The sequence below is a fragment of the Rissa tridactyla genome, chromosome 3 (genome assembly GCF_028500815.1).
Source record: "Rissa tridactyla isolate bRisTri1 chromosome 3, bRisTri1.patW.cur.20221130, whole genome shotgun sequence".
In the NCBI taxonomy this organism is placed as follows: Eukaryota; Metazoa; Chordata; class Aves; order Charadriiformes; family Laridae; genus Rissa; species Rissa tridactyla.
In genome coordinates this window covers 118,952,143-118,973,586 of record NC_071468.1, presented here as the reverse complement: position 1 = coordinate 118,973,586, position 21,444 = coordinate 118,952,143, and the positions used below count along the sequence as shown (strand labels likewise).

The 21,444-nt window shown below is 36.6% G+C and overlaps 1 protein-coding gene across 4 annotated transcripts in view; it reads left to right on the top strand.

The window, feature by feature from the left end:
* Positions 1 to 21,444, top strand: part of ATAD2B (ATPase family AAA domain containing 2B) — an 82,366-nt gene that overhangs the window by 15,920 nt on the left and 45,002 nt on the right. For 2 of the 4 annotated variants that reach the window (XM_054194428.1, XM_054194427.1), the window contains exons 3-15: positions 2,319 to 2,365; positions 3,403 to 3,556; positions 5,764 to 5,866; positions 6,428 to 6,536; positions 7,841 to 7,957; positions 9,409 to 9,484; positions 11,279 to 11,377; positions 12,561 to 12,672; positions 13,423 to 13,538; positions 14,314 to 14,488; positions 15,280 to 15,368; positions 16,363 to 16,522; positions 17,459 to 17,549. In XM_054194428.1, coding sequence (XP_054050403.1) covers positions 2,319 to 2,365; positions 3,403 to 3,556; positions 5,764 to 5,866; positions 6,428 to 6,536; positions 7,841 to 7,957; positions 9,409 to 9,484; positions 11,279 to 11,377; positions 12,561 to 12,672; positions 13,423 to 13,538; positions 14,314 to 14,488; positions 15,280 to 15,368; positions 16,363 to 16,522; positions 17,459 to 17,549 — 1,448 coding nt within the window. The other 2 variants (XM_054194429.1, XM_054194430.1) reach the window with 2 other exon arrangements.

The following is a 21,444-nucleotide window of genomic DNA, read 5'->3' as shown; positions in this document are numbered from 1 at the left end:
GCTGCAGCTCATGCTTAAGAGTGTATTTTTGAAGTGTGTTATTTTCATACAATTTTCTTTTAGTTTAAGACTCCAGGAACGTGGGTTACATCAGTCCTCTCATCTCTGTGTTTCCTTTCTATGCAAATTTGTGCAAAACTGGAAAGTAATTTTATTCGAGATGCAGTCTGAATTCTAGATTCTTGATACATCCAAATTTAGTGACTTAATTGGTATTTTTAGGTACTCAAGCTATAAGGAGACATGCCATTTTAATTAGGAAATCAGTATTATCATCTTGAAGGAATGGATAACGGTCGAGTTTCTTCCCATTGTTGTTTTCAGCCTCTCTTCCCTGATTGGTTATAAGGACTCAAGTAAATTACTGTCTTTTATTAAATATAGCCTCAATCCTACCACTTTTTTATAACTCGAAAGAGAAGTAATTTGTTTTATTTTATAACTCTGATGAATAATATTTTACAGTGTTCTTGTGTTCAAAAGGTTCTTCGCATGGTTACCAGTAATTATGAGACATTGTAGACAGTATGTTCCAGGGACATGAACTTTCAGTTAGTACTGATTCTTTTGTAGATACTTATTTCATATTTATGTACAAATCAAAATCATTCTTGCAACGCTTTGTATGTAAGAATGACTGTAATTCATGACTGGACTGTCGTCTGCTAGGATGAAGTATATTTAAAAAGTATGTAAATCTTAAAATAGATCTCTCTTTTGTTTGGTTTTCCCTTTTAAAACAGAATGAATAAACTATAGCATATTAAGCACCATAGCCATCCGGGAATGTATTGAAACTCATGCACCTTCTGTTTCTTTTGTTTACAAGTGTAGCCTTGTACTGTACCTATTAGAAATGCTAAGAGGTAAAAAAAATATTTAATATGGCTGGGAGAATTTAGATCACTGTGTCAAATGAAATTTGGCCAGGATACTGAAACTCATGTTGTTACTCATGTAGAACCCACTGTGACATGTCTTTGCATCTTGAGGTTTTTTTGCTGTTTTCTGCCAAAATCCACATTGCTGGGCCTAATAGTGATCTTGAGTTGTTAAGACTTTTCCCAAAAGTTTTCTTGCTTAACCATTATTATAATCGAATTTCGCTTCTTCAGTTGTCGTTTCTAAAATACTTAGAATATCTGACCAGAAAAATGTTATTGGAAAGTTGGATGTGGACATGATTTTTGTAAATGTGGTTTTCTATGATGCTATCCAATCCTTGCAAAAATCCTTTGGTTATCTTTGTTTTGTAAGGATTCGTTATACGTTTGTTAGGAAAATTAGAGCAAAGCCCACATCTTCTGTGGCTCTGAATTGAACTCTGTGTTGAACTTTTGGCCACGTCCAAGCCGAGATTGCATTTGGTATTGTTAAGATTTCCCCTCCTTTTTCTCTTTCTCATCAAATACATTTTAGTTATCTAGTTTGAGAACAAGGAGTTTCTTCCTATCCAGTACTGGTGTGCAGAATACACACTTCACTTGTCTGTAAAGTACTTGGTGTTTCTGAGGGTGGAAGAGAGATAAAAAAAATATTTTTTTTCCTTTTGCCTGATTTATTTCACGTTTTTGCATAGCAATGTTAACAAATTACTTCTAACAGTCTGCCAGTGGTTGTAGAGTTTTCGTTCATTTGTACTCTACTCTGAATTATCCTTTAGTAAAATCATGTCTAATAAATAAGAATATTTTCAGTTTCTTAAAGGTATTAAGGAACAATTGCTTACGCAATAAAATTGCAGAAAACTGCAATGATATGTTTTTGTCTTAGACTGTGAAGTAGTAGGAGTTAATTTTCCTCAAAGTTAATCTAGAAAGAAATTAAAAATATCGTATTGATAGAGAACACGAAAATATTTTTTACTGATGTTAAGTACACGCAGCATAAATTAATCCCATTCACTTGAGTTGGTAATTTTGTTAAATTCTTTTCCTATGAGTATGAAGCAGCTTTTTATCCTTCTACTTTTTTATCCAAAGCATTTGAATAATTGCCTTTGAAGAGCTGGATCAAGATCCTGTTCCGAAACTTAAGGGCAGAGTTACTAGTAGGAGACGGCATGAGGGAACGTTGGAGGGATTATTAAGAGATGTTTAGATAATTGGGGGGATTCTTGTAATTGGTATTTGGCACTTTTGTCCTCATTCCAATGTTGGGCATGAAGCAGACCCTTCGGAGGTGACGTGTCACAAAGGTTTTGAAGTCAGAGTGTACCATGTAACGTTCTGTGTTTAAAGTTCTATTTTCACTGTGTAACTTTTGCTTGGGTAAGGAGCGTTAAGATTATTTGTGTGTCTAATATCATTGTTTCCTAGGTTAACTTCTCAGCCTGGTGCTACACTACCAAATGGACGTAGCTTATGTAAGTGTATTACAGCGGATCTTTTGTATCTACTTTTACACTTAACAATTTTATGTCAGTGATTTTCGGTTGCATATATTTTTAGTAATTTTACTGATTACTCTGACCATTTTGAACAGAAAAATTACTGTTTTGGCTCAGTTTTCTTCTATCAACATCTTGGATGCTCTCTGTGCACGTGGGGAACATTCTTAGATGGAAGTCCATTTCTCTTCTCAATTCAGACCTCTTGGCCATGATCTTGATGTTTTCCTTAATTCCTAAATTTACTGTTACGAACTAATTATAGCCTTCCTCTCTGAGCTGGTCTCTTTAATTTACTTACTCTTTGCTCATCTAAAAGTTGGCCTTCTATGGTTCTTAACATTACTTAACTCTACTGTTGCTTTAGAGAGACCTGCCTTGTCTGCAGCTCCTGCTATTTTGAACAATTTTCCTATATTCTTGGACCTTACATACTTGCCATCTCATTTCATATTTCAGCTAAAACCACTTTGTCTTTTGTATCCCTTTTTCATCAGTTCTGTCTCATTTAGTTCTATGTTGACTCTCTGTAAGTGTTAATCCATTAAGCATATTTGGTGTTTTTAGTATTTATTGTGGTGCCTAAGGAACAATCAGCAGTGGGAATCTCTTCTTGTTTGGTACTGTACAGAGTAGCTGATATAAATTTGCTTGTAAAATCAATATGTTACATCTGACCTTTCGATACTGTATTTGAAAGACTAAGAATTGAAACTGTGGGACAAGCGTGCATTTTAGTATTGGTGTTAACTTAAAAATATTGGATATTTGAATGCCAAATTTTCATCATAAAATAAGATTATATAATGAAACAAGCTCGAGTCTGAAGAAATAGCTTGTAAAACAACTTTGATAAGAATTTAAAACATATATTTCTTTAGTGAATGTAAGGGTGTTCATCCTGTGCTCCATAACTTTTGGTTTATTGTCCTTGCTAAGTATTCTCTTACTAATTCTTGTTTGTGAAAATGTTGTTTCCTGCATTTTGAAGTAGTAATACAAATTTCTCTTAGCTCTCAAAAGCCATCCCCTTCGAGGGGAAAAAAAGGGAGATGGGGACCATGCTTGCATAAACGGAGATATAGAAGTCAGAAAAAGTTGTCGGTCCAGGAAAAACAGATTTGAGACTTTGAATCAGAGTTTATTGTTTGATCAGCTAGTAAACAGGTATGTGGGGGTACTTCAGTCGAATTCACAAAGCATCTTAATGATTTTTTAAAAAAGCTTAGAAAACCCTGTTTTCCAGTGCCATCTGTGTGTTTTACTGTGGGAATGTATTAGCGTTGAAGCAAGCTAGACTGTGGTTTGAGTTACAGGCTGGGTCCTGTGCCGTAACCGCCTGTTATCCCTGCTGTAAACGCAAAGCAACCTACCAGACTTCCAACGTGGAGTAAGCTCCTCCGTGTTTACACCTGGATAAACCTGTGTATGTTGGTGGTTATTGCAGAGTGGCTGACATGCTGTAAATCCACACTCTAGTTTGTTTCTTAGTAACCCGTTTATGTAGTGATACCCTAAACGTGATGCAAATTGGTGATTAGTGACTTGGAAGCTTTCTAGATTTTGCTTGTATGATTTTGATCATAAAATATCAAAAGTTTGTAGCTTGCTTTTCTTTTTTTTTTTTCTTTTTAACCATTTGTTAGTAATTCACATAGGGTGGGTGTCACTTTTTTGCATTTACTGTGCAGACAAAGTAGGTCAGAGAGAGAGGCACGGTCTGGTCTGAGCACAGGAATGGGAGCCAGAAATGCTTTTCTTGAAATACTATTTCTGCGTGGCCCTGGGCAGGTCACTTAATATGTCTCACTTTTCCCACCTGTAAAATGGGTTTTAATAGTTACATCTGTGAGAGACTGCTTGCTCTAGTGCTTGGAAAATTATTTAAACATAAGCATTTAATTGCCAAGTCTGATATTTATTGTTAAATGTATTCTATTGAATCGTTTATTAATTTAATTTTCAATTTACTCAGTAACTACTTGGTATCAGTTTACAAATAATTATATTGAGTTACATTTATTTTTCTAGTTGCAGTTGAATCTCCCTCTCCTCATCAACAATAGGAAAAAGTCTACCATGAAGATTGTAATTTGATAAGATCATGGTACTGAAGTCTATATATGAACTTATACTGATAACAGTGTGTCCCATAATCATTGGAAGTTTTTTAAGAGCAGGTTAGACAAATGTCTGTCAGGAATGATTTTAGCTGCTGTGTAGTTTGTTCTTGCCTGGCAGAGTAGGTGGACTTTTGCAGGTCCCCTCCAACCCTATTTTCTTTGATAGCAAAATATAGCATGATTTTACTTGAAGTGGTTATATCACACATCACAGATATTTTATAAAAATTGATTAAAATCGAGAGGGGCGCTCGTAATGAAATCTTGACTTTATTGACTTCTGTCACCAGAACTTCCACTGACTTCTTTCCAGGCAGGATTTCACCCTTTAGATTTACTTTTAAACAGCTTGAAAGAAAGAAAGTGAAAGTTTCTGCCTTCTTACAATTATTATACAATTATAGTAGGATTCCAGTTGGAATCTACCATAATCGCAATGGAGAGCAGTAACTTGGTGTTCAGGACAGGTGGCCAAATAATTGACTTGGCCTGGCTAATACTCTGTTGTTTTCTGCCTTAGCAGTGAAGCATCTTGGCCAAGATTGTTATTTATATACCACCATTGTATTGACAGCTGTTTACAAATACTTTAGATAATGAAAACGTAGACTAATTAAATAGTAGATGAGAAATGGTAGAGTAGTGAGGTCAAATAATGGATGGTGAAATTGTAGGTGTTACAGATTTAACATTTGAAAAAAAATAATCCTTTGTGTATTACTGTCTTTCTGAGGCCAGGGTCAGAAGCTGTAAAGCTTATGGGGTGGAGGCATTAATTGCTTTCCCAATATTATAGTTATGTAGGTTCAAAGGTTTGCTTTCTTATTCTGCAAACTTAATCTTATCTGACACCTAATCTAACATCTAAGCAATTACAACTTTATTAGCTACTATTTACACTGAGCAAAAAAGTTTTTTTTAAAATGCTGCAGCCTAATTTGAACCCCAAATTTCAATAGCATCAGTATTTCTTCTTTTGCATGCTCCTTAGTTCATATTCCGTAGGTTCATCTTTCAGTTTCCTTTATTGTGGTTGGTTCTGTAGTTAATTGATAGATTCAAGTAGCCATCCTAAAATGTTCAGATTTTAATTCATTTGTATATGCAGTTGACTTGTAGACTCTGGAATAGCCATAACAGACCATAGAATTAGATATGTTAAGTTGTTGGATGCTATGTAAAAAGTTCTGCATGTCTACTCTTTCAATACTGATTTTTTTTTTTTTGTGTTAAATGTCGCATGTATTTTAGCACTGCTGAAGCTGTCCTACAGGAAATGGATAATATTAACATCAGGAGAAACAGACGGTCTGGGGAAGTAGAACGGCTACGGATGTGGACAGATACAGAATTTGTAAGTGCAGAGTGTCTCAGGTCTTGGGTAAAAGTAATATCAAGGGGGAACATGTTTGTTTTTGCAATCTCCATACATTTGTCTGTAGCTGTGTCAAAAGGCTTCAGATCCTGTTCAGTGGGTAACATTAAGAAATGTGGTAAATTCAAACTCAGAACAAAATTCACGGATTTGTACTAAATCATGTTTTCTTTATTGATGAATTGGCTGCCGTACTCTCATGACATGCTGCGGTGGTTCTCCTTCGGTTTGAAGCACACTCTGGTAGTCTGAAAACAGGACCAGGGACTGTTACCTGCTTTGTTCCCTAAAATAGCTTGATACTGATGTTAACTATGTATTAGATGGACTAGGTACTGTCAGAGACTTACTTTACCACATATTAAATGAGACTGCCTTTGTAGTCTACCTGCGGATGGAAAAAACTCGTTGGAAGGCTTGTAGTCTACCTGTTGGAGAACGACGTGGGGGCTGAAGTGGGGTATTACTGAACTGTGGGCTAACACTGTGAGTGACATGGGCTGACAGTACTGATGGGAGTGTATGTGAATTTTATTCCAGGAAAACATGGATATGTATTCTCGAGTGAAAAGAAGAAGGAAATCACTGAGGAGAAATAGCTATGGGATTCAGAACCATCATGAAGTGTCCACAGAAGGGGAAGAAGAAGGTATGGGTTGTAAAGAATTGTAAGGGTTTGTCTGAAATACTTATAAAACAAAGCTCTTGCCAACATAAGATAGCACTATATTGCACTACAGAAAGTAGTTTGGTTTTGGATTTGATTTTGGATTAAATAGACCAATTAACAAGACTATTGCAAATAAGTACACATTGAAGGATGCCTTCTCTTCAGAAGGAGGAGAAGTTTTAGGGATCTCTTGTTTTCTTTAAATGAAAGCAAGTTTATCTGAAACTAGCAGACCAAAGCCTGGTTTCTAAATGTTTGTATACTATGTTCCCTTGCTCCTGTTTTCCATAACACTAAGTAATTGGAGCTTTCCTTATATTCCCTGTAACAATCCTTTGGTGGAAGCCAGGATGGGATGCATATTAGATGCATGTTGTAACTGACTCGCTATTTCTCATATGCTAGGTGGCAGTTACCAGAAGGAATGTGTGATAGTCAGTTGTGCATCCTTCCTCTGGGGAAGGTACTTATTAAAGTCTCTGTGTCTTATCCATCCACTGAATTTTAGAAGGCTTATACCTGTATTTGAAATTCTACCTTCTTTTCAAAATTTGGATGAAACTGTCCAGTGGGTTCAAAAATTATTGAGAAAGAAGGGGTTATGGCTAACTTTGATGGCATGATCGACAGCATGCTTGGCTTCCTTGAGAAATCAGACTCAGACTTCAGGGATCCATCCAGGGTTCAGTGTAGTGTGTCTTGATTTTGAACTGAAACTGCTATAAGAGGTATGGTCTGTCTCAGTTAATAAGAATGCAGGCTTAATTCTGAGATCCATGGATGGAAATTCTGATCCTCTTAATAGATGGACCTAGGTGGTACCTTTATACAGAGTGTTCATTTGCTTTGTGCAAAAATGATATTGTGAATTGTAAAGTTGTATTTATTGTCATACTTTGTCAAGTATTTGATTTTCTGAGGCTTCTATGGGAAAAGAGAAGAAAGGCATTATTCTTAATTTGAAGGATAATTATTGAAGGAAAAAGATACTTTAAAAGTGGTATTTGAAGTACTTTACAACTAAATTTGACTGCATTTACTTTTCTTTCTGTTGCTTTTCCAGAAACACCTTTTCCAGAACCACTTCTAGTGGGAAACTAGAAGGAAGTTTAACAATATGCTGTAGATCTATCTTGGTCTTCAAATTTCTAGTGATTTGCCAATTAGTGTAAATTAATAAGAAGGGAATAATTCTCAATGTCTGTTCAAATGTTAATTTTTAGGATGAAGATAGCTCTGGCATCAAGTATAAATGTTCTGAAAATATTTTTTTCCCCCAACAGAGTCTCAGGAAGAAGATGGAGATATAGAAGTAGAAGAAGCCGAGGGAGAAGAAAATGATCGGCCGTATAATCTCAGACAGAGAAAAACTGTTGAAAGATACCAGGCCCCTCCAATAGGTGAGGAACTAGGCAGTGCACATGCAGTTCTGCTCTACTGACCTGCAAGAATACCATGGGTGTGGGAAGGGAAAAGTTGGTTGACTACTCCTCATCCCTGTCAGAGTTCCCAGGCAGCACTCGGTGACTTCCATCTTGCTTCTGCTTCTGTTCACCATGTGAATAGGGCTGTTGAGACACAATCTATCAATTTGTCAGTGGTAGTGGTGTTGCTAGTGCGTGCTGCCTCATTGAGCTTTGCAAGTACTGCCATGTGTTGGGCTCAGGGTTGGAGGTGGACGGGGTTTAGGTCAAGAAATAGTTAACAGAAGCTGAATTCAGAAAGCAATCTAATAAATTAGGTAGTTCCATATAAAAAATAGGTACCGCTTCTCTTCTTGAGTGGTAAGCCTAATTCATAACTGTAATTCATAAATTGCGTAGCAGCTGTTACCACATTTTGCCTAGATGAGAAATGTAGACTGTAGAGTGAGAAATGTAGACTATTTCAGTTGAAAGGGACCTACAGTGGTCATCTCACCCATCTGCCTGACCACCTCAGGGCTGACCAAAAGTTAAAGCATGTTGTTAAGGGTGTTGCCCAAATGCCTCTTAAACACTGACAGGCTTGAGGCATCGACCACCTCTCCAGGAAGCCTGTTCAGTGTTTCACCACCCGCTTGGTAAAGAAATGCTTCCTGATGTCCAGTCTGAACCTCCCCTGATGCAGCTCTGAACCATCCCCTTGTGTCCTGTCACTGGATCCCAGGGAGAAGAGCTCAGCACCTCCCTCTCCACGTCTCCTCCTCAGGAAGCTGGAGAGAGCCATGAGGTCACCCCTCAGACTCCTTTTCTCCAAACTAGACAAACCCAGAGTCCTCAGCTGCTCCTCACAGAACATGCCGTCAGGGATCCATACAGGATTCAGCGTAGTGTCTCTTAACTTTGAACCTTTTAATCCTTCTGTTTAAAGTAATGTATTCTGTGCGCATTTGGTTTAGGTTACAGCAGTGCATGCAGTGTGTTGCATCTTAAGGCAGCTTGGAAATTAAGACCGTGATAGAGAAGTGCTGTGGTTTATTTGTTAAGAGAAATTTCAAGACATCCCACGTTAGCAGGTCTGAAGAGGTTTCTGTAGGGAGGTTCATGTCCTGCAAATAAACTAAAAATGCTAGTGCCCTGGATGAATTACATTCTGTGCCGTGATAGCCATAGCTGTGTAATTTGAGGAGGCTGAGGATGGAATTGTGAATTCCCATGACTGTATCAAGCCAAGTATGGTGATAGTGAAATAAAGCATAAAAGGTTTGACTTTCCTCCGCCCCCCCAGTTCTTTTCTTAATTTGAGCTTTCAGAGAAACTAGTGATAACATTATTGGTAAGGCAGTAATCTAGCATCTTTGTGCTGCATTTAAATTAGTTTATTATTCTTTTGTAATTGATGTTACAAACCTGTACCTTCTCTTACTCAGTGCCAGCTCATCAAAAAAAGAGGGAAAACACACTGTTTGATATTCACAGATCTCCTGCAAGAAGAAGCCATATCAGGTAAATGTCAGTCTTTTGGTACGCAGTTGTTTGCTTTCCCTCAGTACGTTTCTGTTAGCTTTTAATTTGCAAAACATTCTTTAGTGAGTTGTACAGTTCATTCACACGTATGTGACAGTCTTGAATTGTATCTTAAGTTCAGATCCTGATCAGCATACAAAGATGACTTTCATAGCTCCTCATAATACCAGAAGAAGCTTTGTGATTAAACAGACCGGAAAGAGAATTGCACGTTGCACGCCATAGCTTTTTCTGTAACGACGTATATTTAGTGTTTAAATCCAAAGCAGCAGTTTAACAAAATATCCCCTTTCTAGTCTACAAAAATAAACACATCAGGGTAATGTTTTTTGTCTTCTTCCAGTTCAAATTTCATCAAGTAATATTAACAATTTAATAAAATATTTACCAAGCAGCATTTTTGACTCTTTTGTGTCAAAAAAGTCTGGAATACACCAAGTTGTCTTGGAAACTGTCAATAGGCTTTATTTAACAAAATAGATGAGATCAGAGCTTAATACATTTTTTAAAAAATAAACTTACTCAAAACTTCAAAAAGATGAACCTGTCCGTGAACAGAATCCCAGTAAATGAATGCTAGTCCTAGCTGAAACTCTTGTCTTATTGCTCAATTTAATGGCATAGGGAAAATATGAAAAGTAAATAAAATAATAGCAGAATCTTACAATTCCACAAGTTTCTTTGTAATATAAATAAAAACATTTAATTTTGGAGAGCTGGTTTTTCGGTCTTAAAGTGCGTAAGACATTTTGTTGGGTAATCTCAGGACTTGTACTTGCTAGTAAGATGTAAAGAGTGTGAAAGCATCCCCTCAGTCCTAGCATGCTCGTTGCTCCACTCTCTTTTTTTCCTTTCTTGACAGGACACTGTCATAAAATTTTTTCCTAATGGCGTGATATTCTCTTTGATATGGTTTTAAATGTACCTAATTTTTGGTCATCAAACAGTAAAACTGATTGACTATGTTATCCTTTGGCAAAAAACGGCCAGCCAGTGGATTATCATGTTCATACAAAAGATGCAGCCTCACTATATTCGCTAAAAATACATGAATTCTTACTAGAAGCCAACTTTTTCGTGCAAAAAAGGGCCGACTTTTTTTAAACTTATACCAAACTAAACACCTTTTTTTTTTACAGAAGATGTAATGTACTTTTCTCTATTTCTGGAATACTCAGTTTTCTGAAATACTGTCATACTAAAATAAGTCATGCTAAGTCGTGCAGGCTTTGAGTAGTACTTATACTTAGATTCAGATCAGAATTTAAAATACTGTACAGATATTTTGTAAAGCTATTTTGCTGTTCAGAATTAATGTCCTCGTAAAAAGAGACCATATGCTTTAGGAAGTAGGGAATTTTTTCAAAGAATATTTAAAGGGAAGCATGAATTTGAGGAAGGAGATCATGATTATTCTGTTGTGGTGGAGGTGGCTAAAGTGGTTGGAAGCTTTCCTGAGCTGTCTGATGGACTTCAGCAGCTTATTGATTGACTACTCAATCACACTTGCTGAGGTAATGTGGACAGGATGACATATCTTATGGGCATCTACTGTTTTACTAATGTTCATGTTGAAATCGGATACCCCTGTGACAGTAAAAGATGTTCCCCTCCCAGATTATTTTGATACTTAATAAAACCAGAATTCGCATGCATCTTAAGCCTGAACAGTACTGTATTTGCTGTCTCGATTTTATTTTTATAAAAGAATCAAAACATGCTGTTCTACTACGAAAAGGACTGAGTTTTATGTTTATTTTACCACTTCAATAGGAGAAAGAAGCATGCCATTCACAGCAGTGATACAACCTCTTCAGATGAAGAACGTTTTGAAAGAAGAAAATCTAAAAGCATGGCCAGAGCAAGAAATAGGTATGAAAAGATCCTTGGTCTTTGGGAAGGTTTGATTTTTATTATTCAGGAGAAAACAAGCAGAACTATTCTATAATGTTCTGTCAGTTCTGCAGACCTTTTTGATTCCATCTGTGATTGCCTGCAGACACAGTGTAAGAAGATTGCTGGTTATATATTAACATGGATTTTGAAGTCTTATGAGTAGATAATTAACAATAGTGGTAAAAGGATGTAAAGATAAGAATATCTGATTCAGTTGGATTGTAAAACAAACAACTCCTGTCAAAATGGAATTTTATTCTTGGTGTTACTTGGTCCCAGTTAGTTCAGTTGTACTCCTAATACTAGCTCTTAGTCTTCTCTCTTCCTGTTGTGCAATAACACGTGCATTCTGCACACCCAGCACATACTTTTTTGACCTTACATTTATTCACCAGTTACCTGAAAGTGGAAGATCTAGAAGGTGTATCAGTAAATTTACTTGCTGCCACAGAAACATTGTTTGGAAAACGGAACAGAAAAAAAAGTGTTTCCTCCTCTTTCTTCTTCCGTCTCTTCCTGTCTGCCACACCATTCCTTTTCCCAAACTGGGGAATTCCAAAGTTGTACAACTACCAAAAGTGTAGTTCCAAGTGTAACCTGTATCTCACTGGTACCTTTCTTCCTCCTTTTAACTGTGTATTTGACCTGACATAATATCTGTGTAGGGGCTTAAAGCTTCTTTGTAGACATTAAGAAGCTGGAACAAGTGGATGTGAGTTATGGCTGATCTGCAAGAAATATTTTTATTTCCTTTCTTTGGACTGTAATGAGCTATTTTTTTTTAAAATTGTTTTCCTTGTACTGTTAATCCTTTTCTTACCATACTGAAGGTATGCAGATCATCGCTGGCAGTGGAGAGTGTCCTTTTATTTTGGTCAATGTTGTTTCTTCTGTGTTTGATCATAATAGTCAGTCCAGCCTAGTTCTCCGGGTTGGAATATCTGTATGGAAGCATAAAATTATCTTTACATTTAAGGAACTTCCGGATATACAAGAACAGTTCCCCCAATAAAAAGGTTTGTTTTGATTACCGTATCAATCCAGGAAGGTTGTCTCTTTAGACATTAGAAGGCTTTTAATCTCTTGGTTCTTCCCATTCCAGCAGAATGATCAAAACAGAGCAATATTTATTTGGTGGGTTTTTTTTGTTGTTGAACAGGTGCCTGCCTTTAAACTTTAGAGCAGAAGACTTAGCTAGTGGAATCCTGCGAGAACGTGTGAAAGTTGGGGCAAGTTTGGCTGATGTTGACCCTATGATTGTTGATAAATCGGTAGGTTTTGTTAAAACGTTTTATTCTCCTTCCTCCAATGTTGCATAACCAGAATTCACCACAGCCTCTCATTTAGAGTTGAAGTAAATTCATAATAAGCTCACTGATCTTTTTTGATTTTTTCATTTCCAAAGCTGTTGTCTGTTTATTCCTTTGGGCTACAAAGCACTTCCTTTTAGCCTGTAGGTAATCAACAGGCTGCATACATGCCGTAGTAGACCAGCATATCAATTGCTCAACTGTATTTCTTTGTTCATAGTCAGTTGGCGATTACTTGTAGTAGTAGAAACTGGGATAAACTGAGCAGCGCAGAAAACACGAGTATTGACCACCTGGGTTGGTTAACTCAGTGCTAGCCATGTGCTTATGCACGATGGCTACGATGCACAGTAGCTTATGGTTGTGTGTTGCGCAGAAGCTGCTGAATTCTTATTAGAGCTGAACCATTGTCTAGAAATACATTGACTATAGTCACGTTATGCTGTGCCTGAGCTTAAAAATGCTCTCAGGCTGGAGCTCTGTAGATGTCCAGGCATCCCTGTCAGAGTTATCTTGCGAACCAGATAAACCTCATGTGGGCAACCAACAGTTGACTTTCTCAACTTTTTCTACACTTTCAAAATTCAGGAAACTCATGTTGATAAATGCAGCGTTGTTTGTAATTTGTTTTCGAATATGTTACAAAATAAGCAAAGGTACTGTTGTGGAAAACTGTTACAATATATGCTTCGGTTTTGTTTTTTTTCTAAGGTGCGTTTTGATAGTATAGGGGGATTGAGCCATCACATCCTTGCGCTTAAGGAAATGGTAGTGTTTCCTCTTCTCTATCCAGAAATATTTGAAAAATTCAAAATTCAGCCACCAAGGTAGGTGTATTTACTCTTATTATTCTATTTTATTAATCTCTGAAGAATGCTTCACTTGAAAACACATAGGAGATTCATTCTTTCCCTGAAGTGTTTACAGTTCAAATAGACTTACATGTGTGCTACCCCACTTGTCTATTAGAATGTAATAAGTGGGATAAAGAGTTACAAAAATCTAGTTTATTTTTCTTATGGTAGGAAAGTAAAAAATTTGGTTAAAGAAAGAATTCTCAAGTGTTCTATTTAGTAGTACCTTGCCTTTTTTCCCATTATGTTCTCAAGTACTTTAGTAAATCAGGCTAAATGCTGATGTTTGTTTTATAGAAGTAATCTCACTAGTGTTATATTATGGTTTTAATATTTATTAATCAGGCATTTTGGTGCGTGATTTAAATGGGTACACATAATCTAAGTAAATCGAAAATTTGGGGATATTTTGTCATTTAAAGGAAGTACATCTCTTCAAAGAAGTAGCAAACACTGATTCAAATATTACCTAAGATTTAATATTTGAGGGGGTATTTAACTAGTGTAAAACAATCCTTTAGAAGCTTAATATGCCTTTGATTAATGTTCTCTACAAAGCAAAAATTTATATATTTGAAAGCATAAAACAAACTTAGCTTTTATGACGTCATGTTGAATACACTACATAATAATACTCGAACTTAAGTCTTTCTTCTCCAGGCTCCCTGTCTTCGTTATAAAATTTGACTTGGAGTTTTTCAGGAGACATAAAATAAGTTTGTGACTGTGTTGATCCATTTATCTTCAGGGGCTGTTTATTCTATGGTCCTCCTGGAACAGGTAAAACCTTGGTAGCTAGAGCTCTAGCTAACGAATGCAGTCAAGGAGACAAAAAGGTGGCTTTCTTTATGAGGAAAGGAGCAGACTGTCTCAGTAAGTGGGTTGGTGAATCTGAACGTCAGCTTCGACTCCTTTTTGATCAGGTTAGAAGAAAATATATATTTTTCTTATACTTTTATCTATATGTTGTTTTTTTGTGTTTTAGGCAGCCAACGTTATTTGCAATTGAAACTAAATAACTGTAAATTTTCATAGATTGGGCAGGATTTGTCAACATTATATATTTAGATGAAGAAAAAGCGTAATGCTGTCAACAGTTTTTTCTGGCTCTTAAAACTGAGAGGAAGAAGTCACTTGACTTGTCTGTTAACGAGGCAGACAAAGTAGTTTGGATGAAAATTGGAAAAAAAAATATAAATCAGTGACTTAGAGTCTGACTGGCATGTTCAAGATAAATGCTAAATAGAGGAGGATGCAGGATTGCATCAGCTGTGTGTATATTTTAGTGTCCTTATTTGGCTTGGAAGATGATGGACAGGAGAGAGAGTCACATAAAGCAGCGAAATGCAGTTACACAAAAGCTGTTTTCAGACACATGTCTAAACAAACAGGTTATCAGTAGATAAGATACTGTTTTCTGTAACTGAGTATAAAGGGTCTCAGTTTGTCTTTAATCTCTCCAACACACAGTAAAACTGATACGCTGGTGCCATCTTGCTTATTCAAAGGAGAATGCAGGCTTTTTTGCTTTATCTGAAACAGTAACGGTAGTTGAAAATGCAGTTTTGTTTTCAGACTGTACGCTTTGTTAAGGTGTCTCAATATATGTGCTAGGTTTGCACGTTAACGCTTTGTAATAAAAACCAACTGTTTTCAATGTTGACAGAGAAATTATGAATTAACAGTGAATTCCATTTTTTGTTTTGCATACCAGGCATACTTGATGAGACCCTCTATAATCTTTTTTGATGAAATAGATGGCTTGGCTCCAGTTCGTTCTAGTAGGCAAGATCAGATTCACAGGTAATGTTTCTCATATGCTACCATTATCTTGGTACATTCTACATTATCTAGGTAAACTCTTAAGTGTAGTTTTACTCAGTTCCCAAGAAAGGTTTTTACTTTTGCTTTAAGCCCACTTACACTAGAAAGGAGAGATCGTTGAGATTTTTTGGTGTCGAACGTCATCTTTTCAGTTCTTCAGACAGACTGCAATTTGCTGGGAATCGAATTGTAGTGGAGATCACTCTTCAGCCACATTATTAGCTTCAAGATTTCCACAGCCTTTCTTTTGGTTGCTGGTTTTGTACTGTAAACAGATGGTCTGATACCAGCCCAATAGAATAAGTTGGAAAAAAAATTATTCTAAAATGATTGTAATGTTCTCTGAATGAACTGGACACCCCTATCCTTTTAATTCTGGATGGAGTGATGTGCAAACTTCTCTGAGTTGCTGTTGTGTCATTTTTTTTAAAACACGTTTTTACAACAGTTTACTGCTGGCTGAAATGTTTCCTGGCTGCCTTCAATCTCAGTTTTGCTGCACTTTTTATGGCAATGCACTTCTGTTTAATAGGTGATGGCATTTGTGTGTATCTCTCCCTCCACTCAACTCGGGGGGGCTGGAGGGAAACTTTAGGGCCAGCAGACTAGGAGGTTATGGGAACATGTGGCTTTGTCTTGATGCACCTTCTGCCTGGTGCTACAGTTGCTCTAAACAGGATGATGCACACGCTGGTAACTTTTCAGAGCTGCAATAAATGGCTTCCTGAGCTCACATTCTCCAAAACTCTTAAAGGAGGAAGTCTGAATTTGGTGTAATCCTTACTGGGGTCATAATATTAAGTATGGTACAGATTGTATCAAAAGGGTCCTTTTTGCTTTGAGACTTGAAACAGTTATGCCACGGGTTTTTTAAATTAGATTTTTTTCTTTGAAATGATGAATGTTGCCGTTGCAAAAGTAAAAATTCATGCAGTGTTCTCTATACATTCTTTTTTTGAAAACTCTCTTTTAGCTCTATAGTGTCTACTCTTCTTGCCCTCATGGATGGACTGGATAATAGAGGTGAAATAGTTGTCATTGGTGCTACAAACAGACTGGATTCTATAGATCCTGCACTCAGGAGACCTGGTCGCTTTGACAGGGAATTTCTTTTCAACTTGCCTGATCAAAAGGTAAAACTTACAAAGGAGATTTATTAATAAAGGTTTCTGGTATATTAAACATTTGAGTGCCTGCCAACCAGGCTTATGAAATAACAACATGCATTCTTACCTGTAAGGGTGTTTTAATTTTAGGAAGACATTTTTAGTAAAAACAAATCGATGGTATATATAAAGTTGTATTGAATGTCAAATCTTCAGACTATACATGGAGAGGTAGATTGTTAGCGTTAAACTGAATTGCTTATCTAAAAACTCTGGTTTTGTATAGATTAGTATAATGAGCCGTAACTATTGGGGTTTCGGAAGTTGTGGTAGAGAAACAGCTTTATTATCATGTGGACAGCTAAAAATTGTCCATGCAAAGCTGGACATTATTACAATGACAACAGGAACACTTCAGTTCCTTGGTCTAGACTTCTGTAAACTCAGCCATAATATTTCATGAATTTATACTTAAAATTAAATTTACTTTGCATATTGATAGATTTATTTGGATTCTATGGAATTTTAAAATAAAATAGTTTGGGAATTCATGTGTATATACTCAGCAATAAATTATTTGGTGAGGCGTTTGACAGTAGAAGCCGTTAATCATAGATGCAGCAATTAAAAATTAAATTATAAAATTACGATAATTCCTACTAGAAAATTAGTTTTGATCAGTTCATGTATAATAATGTTGTTGATTAAACCGCAATTAAAATGTGTAACTGCTATACTGAAAAAATTACTGCTTATACAGGAAATTAAAAAAGAATGGAAAATCTTTGCTCTTGAGAGACTTTTGAGTAGTATGTTCTCCTTTAATGCGTCTCAGTGACATGTCAAAAACAGGTAGAATAACTTCATACTCATATGAATAAATAACATTTTTGTCCAAAATATTATGACATGGCTTTGGCTTGCTAATTTTGACCTTTTTTTTTTTTCCTTCTTTTAAATCAGGCACGAAAGCACATTTTACAAATTCATACCAGGGATTGGAACCCCAAATTGTCAGATCCTTTCTTAGGAGAGCTAGCTGAAAAATGTGTTGGTGAGTGTTCTGATGTTAGTACTTTCGCTATAGATGCTTTCTCTTCTGTGTAAAACTCTGAAAGTATGTTAAATGTATCAGGATATTTTATTACTTTTACCTTTCTAAACTTCTGTACTTTCAACAAAATTCTTTTTTTTTTTTTTTTGTAATAACAAAATATGCTTCTGTCTTACTAAAACATGACATGAGTAGCTAGTAGTCATTTGAAAATAAAATTATCCTGTTTCCTTTCTGTAACACCGCTGCCCTTATATAGGATGCATACCCTCAAAGAGAAGCAAAATGAAGTGGGAATTGGAATCTTTAGGTAGACTTCGCATTAAATTAGTTTATTACAGAAGAGGTAGGAAGGCTTGGGGTTTTTCTCTGTCTACTTGTGGAGGGAAGAAAAGATCAGTACTTGGTTTGGGGTGTTTTTTTTGGTTTTTGTTTTCTTTTTTTTTCTTTTTCATTTTTACTGACTGGCATGCTCTCCTCTGGCAGAACTCCAACAAACTAACCAGCTTTTCTAAAGATGAATTTTTTCTGAGATTGTCAGCACAGAACAACCCCAAAGTGTAGATACAGGCAGGCGACAAAAAAAAAGCACCACACCATGAGTACATTAAATATACCTTTGGAGCACCCAAAGACCTGCTGTACTGAATGGAGGATGGTTGTTCAAGATAAACCTGCTGCTTAAAAGCTAATCAGAAATAAATTCAAATGTTTTATAGTGAATTTAACAGAGGAAATGACCCTAAAACACACACCACAATCTCTTCTCAACAATTTGTCATGCAAAGATGCATCCTCTGTGTCAGTCATCTGCTTGGACAAGCACTGAAGTTCTCAGAAAAAGGACAGTCTCAAATATCTGTGCATTGGAATCCATCATCAGAGAAATAAGAACTTTAAATTGAACATCAGTCCATTCAGTCAGCTACAGTACATCCGAATTATCCTCTTCATCCACAGGGACATCTATCATCGAAGCAGCATCCCTCCGCTTTTGATGCACAAAGACCTCAACATCTTCTGGTGAGGAGAAAACATAACTATCCAGCAAACTCCAGTTTAAGCTTTGCCGGGTATAAGACAGCATGTGCCAAACCCATTTCATGTAAATTCTGCTTGAGTTGTGCAAAGACGTTGGTGCTGCTTAGTGGGAGAGAGGGGAATAGACGGGATAAAACCCAGTCGTTTGAAAATTCACCATGTTTTTGTGTTGAGAACACAATTACGTGTTTTAAAATTTCAAAGCCATAGGGAAAGCCGTTTGTAGGTTTGATTGGAAGATGTTCTTTGTGCCCAGTAAAGCCTGTTGGTTCTGTGGAAAAGTCAGCTAACAAAAAGAAACACCCATTTTTATTTTCTGTGGCTTTCCGACTGTCCAAGTACTGTGCACTTGATTGTCTCCATTCTGTATCTTGGAATTTAAATGTTTCCATTCATCCAAGATTAAAACCTTTTGTATTACAAGGACTTTTTAAAACAGCTGAAGTAAGACATGTTTATCTTCTTCGTCTCGAGATTGCCTCATCATTTCTCTAAGTGAAATCTGCGGCAACTAATTATTTAAACAGCCTTTCCAGATTCTTTATGACCACTGCAAATCTGACTCACTGGTGCACTTGTCACATTGATACTGCATATACTGCTCTGCGTTTCCTCTTGTTTCTTTAAAAACAAACAAACCCCCCAAAAAACCAACAGCCTCTGTTCCCCAAGCAGAACTGCCTGGACTCAACAGGCTTTTTGCACAGCATGGTTTATACCTCTCTCCAGTTCAGCAAACTTGGCAACACTTAACCACAAGCGCCTGGATCCTCATGAAGAAAACTGCTGAAATACTACCAAAGTAAATGACTTTAGGGAAGCAGGTGTACACGCGACTCAGAATTATTTTTTTTTTAAGATCCAGGGGTGTAATTATAAAGAAATTAGAAGGAAAAAGCCCCAGGACTTGCAAAAAATAGGTTATTTCCTGAGGGTCGATTTTTGTCCCAGGTGTTAGGGATTTACATACCTTTTAGATTTCTATGTATGTGAGAATTAAAAGAACCCACTTCACTGAATGTGGCCGCACAACTGCAATGTGTATGAGACAAAGGGAAGCAGCTTGGGGAGAGCATGAAGCTGCTCAGAAGACCAAACATTGGTGTCTCATTAGTACCTTCAATAAACTCAAGTAATTATTATGTTTTTTCCTCCATAGAAGTGTGTACTGGAGATGGGCCCTAGCTATCCTGAATTTTATACGTCTTTTCTTACCTCTTGTGCTTACTTCATTGTTCTGAATGATACCTTTCTGTAGGTAGAGAGACTGTTGCCTTTTAACTCAAAGTCTTGTAGGAAACAAAACATATTAGCAACTGAAAAAGTGTGAATTCCTCCATCTGTCATCTTGCAGTTGGCTCTTTACAATGTAATAAGGGTTACTGAAGTAATGTTAAATAGAATTATAAGAGAAGCAAACCATCATTCTCAAGATGTTTGTTAAAAATATTCTGTGCTTATTGTTGCAGGAGCATTTTGTGACAAAATGATATCTTGTTAGATTTTTCTTTTTTTCTCCCATCATAATGTAATGATGGAGGGGGAAGTTTTGGCGTTAGTGTTCGTGTTTGTCACAATTTAAAAAAAACCCAACCATAATACTTATTTTTCACTTCTGTCATCGTGCTGAGTTGTTTGCTAACTTGCTTTCCCTGCAGTCCATTTTAGGAATTGTAGGGAGTTATGTGATGTAAATCATAAAAAGTGGTGAAGATTGTTCACCTGAATGTTTGACCTAGCTCAGTAGCTGTTTGTTGTAGATTTTTGGGGAATATGACGCAGAAGGAATTTTAGAGAGGACATAATTGCTGCACAGTAGAAGTGGAAGACTATGACTTTAAAATTTCAGTGATCAAAATGTGTTCTTCAAAAACCTACGTGGGAACCTGCTTGTTTGCGGTCCTGCTCTTTAAAAGTTGTCCTTCGCAAATGTTTAGCAGAGCGCAGTCGTGATGGGCAGAACAAAATGGGCTACTTGACAAGAATACCTGTTCGGCGCTAAGTTAAGGTGTTCCGGCACATTTTGCCTGCCAAGTTGAACATCCTTTGTGAGATGCTTCGAAAATGGAAGCAAATGCACTGAACCTTGGTTCTATGTTATAGTGTCAATTTGGGCAAAAATAAATTCAGGTTATTTACTGTTGGGATGATACATTTTATTTTGCTTTGACAGTACTTTACTCTTGTTCTTCTTCCTCTTAATCAGTGTGCATTTACTTCTTAGTAAATAAAAAGCTCTTTAATGTTCCACAAGATACAGGATTTTTGCAGTTTTCCTGTCACTGAAATGGATGTACAGTATGCACAAGAGAGTCCCTCGAAAAGAGACACCAATTACTACTCTTCAAATGTAATTGCTCCTGAGAAATGAAAAGTAGAAATGGAGACTAATTGTGTAGCTCGTCACCTGAGAATATAATTTTAAAAATAGGCTACAGGCTATTATTTCCTAATTTTGCAATTCTTTGGAGATGTACAAGCGGTGATTAAAATGACTGTTAGAAAGTGATATTACAGCATTTATTAATAGAAAAATTGGAAAGGATATAGCTCCTGAGCTTCTGAATCTTTTGTCACGAAGACGCTAAACTAGTTTTAAGGTGATAGGCATTCAGGTTGCTATATATCTCTAGCACATCTTTTCATTTAAGCTTCGGTTTAGTGCCCCCCCCCCCAATTTTTTGTTTAATCCAGTATGCTTGTTAGGTGAGTGGACCAATTTAAATGGGAATGTGATACCTGATATTGAAAGAACAAAGCAGAATTTAGAGGAAAAACCTTGACTTTGATTTCTCTGATGCACCTCTAGCTACTGTCTAAAGGGTTCACATGGGTGGTGGAGTGTGCGTGCGTG